Consider the following 9,298-nt stretch of genomic DNA (forward strand, 5'->3'; position numbering starts at 1 on the left):
GACGGCAGAACATTTACATGAAAATTATAATTAATGTACAAATGAAAAAGAATCGAACGTTTTCCTGATAATTTTTCTTAAATTGTGTTAAGTATAAACATGATGCAACATCAATACTGGGTGACTAAAAAGACTGTTTTAAAGAAACTAGGGACTAAAGAGGATGAATGTATAATAGCGTCCGATGCCGAACTTGATGCAAAATTAGAGTTATTTCAGTCCATTTCAGAGAGTTGTTTACAATTGCAACGAGTTTTAGATCAGTATCAAGAACGTCTTTGCGTGCTTGCGCAAGAAGAAAATTCTCTGGGAAAGTTTCTGCGAGATGCGGGCAAAAACAACGATGCAGCTGGGAAACACATGGTGACGGCTGGTAAAGCGATTTCCTATGCTGGACAACAGCGAGTCTCCATAAGAAGTCCTCTATTACGACTACATCATGAAGTGGAAACGTTTAGATGTCGAGCTGTGAAAGATATGCGTGCAACAGTGTCGGCTATGGAAAAAGCACGTATCGAGTATAGAGCCGCGTTGAGTTGGATGAAATCAACCAGCGCACAGCTCGATCCTGATACTGGTCGCGGTCTTGATAATTTTCGCAAAGCACAACGACAAGTGAGAGAAAGCAAGAAGGTTTTTGATAAATTGACCCTAGATGTTTTACAGAAGGTAAAGTAACATATTTATTATCATTATTAATTTAAATAAAGTAGGTATAATAAATAAACTATTTACTAATGTAAAATTTCCTTTCAGATTGATTTGCTAGCTGCAGCTCGTTGCAATATGTTCTCTCATGTTCTATCGAACTACCAAAACTCGTTTTTGGGTTTCTCCACAAAAGTGGCACAAACACTGGCCGCTACCATTGAGAGTATGAATTCTGCACCACAATATGAATTTTGCATTTTGAAGAGCTTGTCTGAAAATGATATTGAAGAGGAAAGCCTTGCACAGGACAAGGATCAATTGCTGTTCTTTCAGGTTTGGTTTCACACATTTTACATTTAATTTAACCATTAATTATTGATATTAATATTTTAATCTTTAGTATATTATATTTTGACTTCAGTATATTAGGTATATTATGCATCTAGTTTTTCTGGTATCTATATGATCCATTTTTTTTAAATAAAGAAACCACTTATAACAGAAGTAATACAAGAAGCTAAATAATATTATATATGAAGAATAATACTTTTACTAATTCTCATATGGATATATAATTTTTACAGGATGAATATAAAGATGACGGTCCAACAACAAAAAAAACTGATCAACAAACTGAAAAACAGAACGCTGAAAATGAGACATCAGCTACAACTCAAGAGGAGGCATCTACCTCTGAGAATCTTATAAGCACTGATGAAGAAAAGAGTGGAAATATTAGTGAGGATTTGGCTGGCTTGCAGCTAGGTGGTGGGGATATGCCCGCTAATTATGCTTTCATGCCATCTCAGCTGTTGCAGGTAATATATTGTAATAGATATAGATTTTACTTGTTTTTTGCGGTTTGTGTTTAGCAAGATTTTCTTTTATATTTTTTGTTCCTGCATGAATATGTGAAGAAGACGCAGTGTCTGAATTTTTATTTTTAAATTTGGTATTATGTATATAATTATTTAAACTACAAATGTTTTCCCGAAATCTATTTAAAAGTTTTTAACCAATGGAGGGCCATTCAGTCTATGTTAAAAAAATCAGTTCAGTTATTTTACTGTATAATGTTAAAAACAACTGTTTACTCTCGAGGCTCAAACTACCCATGATGTATATTGCCACCATATTTATTATTTTTTTTATATTTTTCAAGGACTTCACCGGCAACTTCATGGAGAGTCCATTACAACCACATAGCATACAAAACGAGGAGCCTTCCCAGGCTTCCCAAATACAAGCAAGTAAACCACTACCAGCACCAAAGAAAGATGACAAAGCTGCTTGGTTCAAATTATTTGCCGAGTTGGATCCACTTGCCAACCCTGATAATATACCAGGATCCAATCATAATCAGAGTCATGCTGCTTAACTGGTATGATACAGATTAAAAATAGTGCAGTCGTTGTAACAGATATGTCATGCTCTTTCTAATGCCACAGATACTAAATTAGTTATTACTTAAATAGTATATCTTACATTATGCTGCTTTATTTGGTTCAAAGTAGGTTAAGTATTGTATGTTTAATATTATCTGTGAAATTAGAAAATACACTTTTATATTATGATGATGGTTTCTTGTGTGTTAACAATATTTATCTGCTACTTTAAAATATATTATGATGATTATGGTGTTGCTATATTTAAATAATATCTCAACAATTCATCAAAGCTCTCTTGTATTTGTAAATGTTTAGAAAAGAACAACAATATTTTTCGAAATAATACTTTAAAGTATTAGTAAAGTAGTAATAGTAGTAGAAAAAAAATTATGCTCATGCCAAAATTTTATTCATATTTCATCCCTAATGGGGTGAAATAGTGGCAAATTCCATTATTATTGGACAAGGAAATTTTTTTTGAATGTTGATAACATGCAAGAAACTTGTATAATTAAATATAATATGTATTTTATTTATGGTATTAATCAGTCCATATGTAATTATAATCATTATATTATTATGTTGTAGACAGTAGATGTATTACCTACTTATATTTCATAACAATTAAGATTTGATAATGTTTTAATGATAGCTTTTACATTACAAAATGAACAACCATTAAAGCATTATGAGACTACGAAGTACAAACAAAAATGACTGGTTTAATTAAAATAATATTTTTAATTGGTGATTATCTCCTTTGTTTATTATAATATTGCTATTAAGATATCACTTAAATTACAAGGCATTATACTTAACGCTTAACTATAACAAATGCTTATGAATAATAATTATTGTATTTTATCAGAAAAACTGACCCTGTGATACACATTTATTTAAGGCTGCAGTCTAGCAAAATTGCGTTTTCAACAAGTTATTTGACAATTTATTCCCGGCTAATGAAATGATAAACTGGATTTTTTTTTCTTGTTTATCAATTAGTGTTATATACGCAATGCGCGTGAATTTTTTCACATTTGTAAAGTTACTTTATGTTACCTTAATCAGGCCTTCAAGATAAGTCTCTTTCCCCCAAAGACATTTCGAGCTAAGTTTGTGCACTCACTACGTTGCAACCGATTACAATTTACACAATCTGATCAGCACATTATTATCCTTATATAGTCGTTATTAAAAACTGCTGAATACAATTGCCGAAAAACTTATGATTTTCTTAATTAGAACGTTATAAATTCATTAAATTTCCCATTTTTTGCCTTACAAAATCTATTGATAAATACTGCTAAAACTTATTTTTTCCATTAATTTATTCGAGTTGGTTGAAGAGCAATGAGTATTAATCCTTTAAAAAAATTTTTTTTTTAATTTTGATAATTCTTTAAATATTAAAAAAATATTTAAAATAATTAGGAAAAATCCTAGCGAATTTCTTTAGTCGCGCTCCTTGGGCCGGAGCGTTCTGACGTGTGCTCTACGCTCGATTTTCCTTCATACCGAAGTGAAAGTTGCTCTACTTCATTAAATTTAATATTTTTGTTAATTGATTATTTTTATCTTAGTTTTGTGCAAATATTCGTATTTTTAAACATTTGATTTCGATATGGAAAATAAACGAAAAAAATACGCGTGTAACTACATACTAGAAAAAAAATTATCTTCGAACATAAAGTTAATGAAACCAAATAGATTGCAAAGGTAACAATTTTTTGGCAACAATTTCTTTATTTTACGGGGTGTCAGTAAAGGGATGTATATTTCTTTAAAACTAAAGTAAGCTCATAAATTTTCTTATAATATAATTTTTTTGAAGTTCCAAAAATGTTTATTTTTCGTTTGAGAAATACGAAATATAATATAAACTTGTATTGAGAACTTGAACTTCCCAAGTTCATGCGAGGAAATCCCCATACGGGGAAAATGATTTGTTTACTCCAAAATTGATCCGAGGTTTTTTAATTTTTTCTTCTAGTCATTTTCAACGTAGCGGCATGTTGTTTGATTATTAATTTTGTAACTTAAATACAGGATGTTGGTTTTATATTCTGATCTTACAGACGCGCTGACAAATTTAGTCCGCCATTTCTAGTTTAGTCTACCAACTCTAAGTACCAATATTAAAACGAATGGATTATCATCACATCATCAAAACTCAGATGTAATGGAAGATCACAATAACATAGAAAATTCAGTGGGTGTTGAGAACTAAACAAACAGAAGTAACAGAGACGCGAAGAATAAAAAAAGAGGACGAAAAACGATAATTCGTTGATGCTTTCCCTTTTCGACGTATTGTTAGGGTACATCACCAATCTGCAAAAAACAAAACTGATGATTCCCAATTGCTGATTAAAAATGAAAAACAAATAATCGACAACAGTGGTGAAAATTTGCTGATCACAATGAAACATCCTTCAGTAGTAGCAGATTTACTCATTTAAAATGTATCGGTGAACAGCGTAAAGGAGAGGAGGACAGGAAAACATTATGAATGTGGATGGTGGATTGTAGGGTAAAAGTGGGATAGATGCCCCACTTTTTGAAATAGCCTCATAATTTAAAAAACATGAATCTTATACGAACACTTTGTATGAATATAGCTAGGTTAATTATCTGTTTTGAATTACTATATATATTTTTAATCCTATCATTTATAGATAATGTGTAATAAATATTTTTGTAGAACACCTTTTTTGAGGATAGATGCCTACCTAGTTGGATAGTTGCCCCACCATGAAAATACTAAGGAGGATAGATGCCTGCAGAGTGGGATAGATGCCTGACATACTCTATAAACGCGAAATCTAATAAAATTAATATGATAAACCAGCAAATGTCAAGTTCACATAGTTGTTCTGATGTCCAAGAATATACTTGCGCTCGCACTCCTTCTTTTCTTTTGTATTTTCGTGGCGTGGTTCTCCTCGAAAAAAAAGGGGCAACTATCCTTTTTGATAAGGATAGCTGCCCCAGTAGTTTTTTTATTAAATAAAAACAAAAGAGCCACCATTTTCACTTAGATTTGTACTTAATGAACCAGTGTATAGACATAATAAGAAATATAGTGAAATTTATTAATACTTATAAAGTTATGCAAAGGCAAATATCAACCTTTTTAAATTTTAACGTGTTCGTGAAGTTCGCCGCCGATATTATAACATGCACTAGCGAAACACGTCTTCACCAAACAACAGCTCATGCGTACACGAGGTGCGGGGTGATAGGAGCTCCTATTTAAATCATTAATTCGTAGTCAGGACTCTGGGAAGTGAGGTTTTTTGAAAATGGGGCATCTATCCTAGTGCGGCATCTATCCCACTTTTACCCTATACAGGGTGTAATCGATAAGTATGTGCAGGCGATTATGACGTTTTTATTGCAGGTATCAAAAAACTTAAAACTGATATCGAAATTACTTTACCTAATGAGCAAAATGACAATAATAACTTTTTAAAAGTATAACGAGAAATATCTAAAAAATTTACTTTATACACTCCCATATCAAAAAGGGAAAATGGGACTAGTAGAAGTTAAATGTCTAATTCCGGCAAAAGACATGAATGCGGAAGATGCGGTTAAAAAAAAATTTAATATTTGAAATACAATGCAAAAAATAACACTTTTGTCATAGATAAGAATCATGACTATTTTTTCCAAATTCAGGGACAACTAAACGTTGCAGAAGCAGAAGTCTGCTCATTTGCTGTTTGGACTGGAGTGAATCATTCGTTAAAAATAGAATATATAAAAAAGTATGTAACGTTTAGGCAAAATAAAATGATGGACCATTATCAAGATTTTACATAAATTGCCTACTGTCAGAATTGATTGATTCGAGACTTCAGCATTCGATGCCCATCAAGGACCCATCCTATATCATTCAAGCGATTGAAAAAAAAGAGATAAATCCAGTGCAACCGATAAAGCATCAGAATGCTAGCAAAAGATTTATTAGGTTTATCAATATAAATATATATATTATACATAATATAATAAATCTGTAGAAGACGCGAAGACTGACATCCGCGCGGACGGAGTCGCGGGCGGAAGCTAGTCAGAAATAAATATCTTTTGTTTTCATTTGCGTATTTTTCTATTTTATAATTTTTTAACACAAACATTACATTTTTTTTATTATATACAAAATTTGTTTATCCGCTTTATTAGTTAAACTGAACAACTTTCACTAAGAAACTTAGGTCGAAAAAAATGTACCTATAGAGTTATGCATTTTGTATGGAAAGCTTATTTTTTTTATATTTCGTCCAAATTTCTTTGTAAAAGTTGATCAGTTATATAAACATGAAGTTGAAGATATCAATAGAAAGTATTCGCAAATTTTGTGTACTGATAAAAAAAATCACCCGGTGTAATTTTCACGAAAATTGTTTCAAATTGTCATTTTTGGTACTTATTGCGAATATTAAATTATACGAATGATTTAATTTTTAAAAATTAAGTGGAGCAACTTTCCCTTAGTACATTTGTATTATTTACATATAGGATGACAGGATGCATTTGTTTGCACTACTAGACCAAGCCCTTAATAGTAAACTACTGCTTCATTCCTTAATATAGGTACTTTGTCAAACATATTATACATTCCAGTTAATATAGAGTAAAAGAATCGAATATTATTGTAATTTGCATGGACGTATAAAAAAAGACGGACGCCGTTTTACGAACAAACAACGTGAAGCCACCGTAGTAAGCTAGCGATCGTGTAAAGACAATGAACACGCACACACTCTCACCATAGTAAGATAGTCGGCCGCCATTACGTCGTGAACTACCGACTGATTAACTGCGTCACTGTTTCACAAAAAATATTTAAAATGCCGTCTTGCGTGGTTAAATGGTGTCGCAACAGTACAATTTTAAATAAAAAAACACAAGGGATTACATTCCACAGGGAAGCAAGTTATTTATTTTATGTTTTAATGACAAAATTATTACGGCAAAATTTATAGAAAAAAATACAGCCGCCATTGTCATCAGGACAGCTATTGTCATAGTGTTGCCATGGCAACATGGCACACACACGCCATTACTAGGCTTCACTCAATGTTTAGAGCGTTTTCACATTATCCGATCCGATATCGGATATCGGAAGCCGATAGCCGATATCCGATATCGGAGGGAAGTAAAATGTATGAAATATGTACCTGTCTTTCACATTGTCCGGTCCGATATCGGATATCGGAGCCGACACCGATATTCCCAGTGGCTATCGGACGATAATGTTCAGTGTTGCCAACTCAATTTTCGAAAAGGCAGTATACCAACAGCAAAAAAGCACTAGTTTGTGTATTTTCAGTCTTATAGGGCGCTCAATCTTTAAAAAAATTCTTTGCTTTTAACCTAAAACCCTTTCTATTAAAAGAAACCTTTTTTTATTAAGAAAACACACATTTAAGTATTTATAGGCATTTAAAATACGATTTATACGGTAGGTATTTTTATTTGCCGTATTAAAATATACGGCAATTGGCTGAACTGAAGTAAACAACAATATATTGCGTTCTTAAATTCAAATATCTATCTTCGAAAACATTAGTGTCTATCATCTTTATTTTATCTCATTCTGCCTTGCTCCTCCTCCTACTTGGATGTTGGTTGTGCTGTTTATTGTATTGTTGTCATTGAGTACTTTGTTTTTAACCGACTTCAAAAAAAGGAGGAGATTTCACACCGATTTTATTTTTATTTTGAATTTACAACAAAGAATACAAAGTTTGAAAACTCTTAATTCTAAAATAATTGCTTATGACAGTAAAATAATTTATGTATCTTTACTTACAGGAAATTACAACAATCATATTACAAATATATTTGAACGAGTGACAATATTATTTTAGGATATTACAGTGTAATAAGAAAAAGAAAAGAAAATGTGAACAAAGATTGTATCACTTAATAAATTTATCATAGGTAGGTACTACATGAACTTTTATAAATGTATGTAGTGAAAAAATGGTAATATATTATATAGGTTGTAGTAGGTATTGATATAAATTTATTTAATTTATAATGTGTTAACATAAGTATATTATGATAAACAAATGACCGATATCAAAACTATTTAGTAAATAGCACATCTAAATAATATGCAGTAATTTGTGATATCAAATCTTTTTTTACATTTTACTTTTCTTTTTTGAAGTTGTTTTTCTTTATCGTAGTTATTTTTAATGTACATGTACAACTATGATAATATAACATTTGATTTTTTTAATTATACCTTTTTTTTATCAACTAGCAATTTAGTTTAGTTTTCTCAAAAAATTTCTGGCAACACTCATGATGATATCGGAACGATTTTATCGGACAATGTGAAAGGGCAAATTGTATCCGATATCGGCTATCGGCGTCCGATATCCGATATCGGATCGGATAATGTGAAAACGCTCTTAGGCGATACTCCGTCCGTCTTTTTTTATACGTCCATGGTAATTTGTAGCTTTATGTACCTATCATAACTTAATGTTCTGAATACATATTTTTCGGATGAAACATTGTTAGTTACAAAACAATTGCTTGATTTTTTTATTATTAAACTAGATAATATAGGAACTGAATTATTAGCAATGTATATTTTGTTATTTTTTATGTTAATCGTAAGAAAGTGGAAAATATTCCACCAATCGGAATTAATAATGGTGTCTTTCCATAAAAGCGAAGTTTTATAACCTGAAAATTATTTAAAAAATGTTTAATATACACAACAAGGATTTACTAGTCAAAGCTTTTCGCTTGTTTACTTCAAACCAAAGATAAATAGTTTTAGTTAAATTTATAAATGTTTTTGTGTTATGACGTGTGTAATCTGAACATCAAATTGTATTAAGTATTAAACATTATTATGAATATGTTTTTTGTATTATTTTAAATACGCATGTTTCCTGCTTGCATATTATAAACAAAGTCGCTTTCTCTGTCCCTATTCCTATTGAATATTGCACTTAAATTTTTAAACAATAAAAAAATCGATCAGTAGGCAGGATTCGAACCCGCGTCTTTAGTCTTATGACGAAGCTTGACCACCCGTTTAGCTACATTTGAAATATATCGTCGAATTACGATGCGAATAGCGAACACAAATGTGTAAATTCACCATGAGAGTCCGAATTTCTAAAAGTTTATTCAGTATTGACCATATTTATTGAGATTTCCAGAGATTTCATACATATTTGACATTGGCAAATAGTCAAGACTTCTTACCGTAAAATGGCTCATACCTA

The 9,298-nt window shown here is 31.2% G+C and overlaps 1 protein-coding gene across 1 annotated transcript; it reads left to right on the top strand.

The window, feature by feature from the left end:
* The first annotated feature begins 10 nt into the window (after positions 1–10).
* ICA69 (islet cell autoantigen 1-like protein) lies at positions 11–2,933 on the top strand. The gene is made up of 4 exons (XM_090108209.1): positions 11–669; positions 757–984; positions 1,236–1,469; positions 1,814–2,933. The coding sequence occupies exons 1-4, from the start codon at positions 100–102 to the stop codon at positions 2,027–2,029; spliced, it is 1,248 nt and encodes a 415-aa protein (XP_089964335.1). The 5' UTR covers positions 11–99; the 3' UTR covers positions 2,030–2,933.
* The last annotated feature ends 6,365 nt before the right edge of the window (positions 2,934–9,298 follow it).

The sequence above is a fragment of the Colias eurytheme genome, chromosome 12 (genome assembly GCF_061535395.1).
Source record: "Colias eurytheme isolate Ceu_HAF_F1 chromosome 12, ilColEury1 Martin Lab GWU primary, whole genome shotgun sequence".
Taxonomy (NCBI): domain Eukaryota; kingdom Metazoa; phylum Arthropoda; class Insecta; order Lepidoptera; family Pieridae; genus Colias; species Colias eurytheme.

Bases quoted from the DNA above. Each gene is read 5' to 3' on its own strand.
- ICA69 (XM_090108209.1), top strand. From the start codon at position 100: ATGATGCAACATCAATACTGGGTGACTAAAAAGACTGTTTTAAAGAAA. The intron at 670-756 runs GTAAAGTAACAT...ATTTCCTTTCAG, and splicing joins CCCTAGATGTTTTACAGAAG to ATTGATTTGCTAGCTGCAGC. The intron at 985-1,235 runs GTTTGGTTTCAC...TAATTTTTACAG, and splicing joins ATCAATTGCTGTTCTTTCAG to GATGAATATAAAGATGACGG.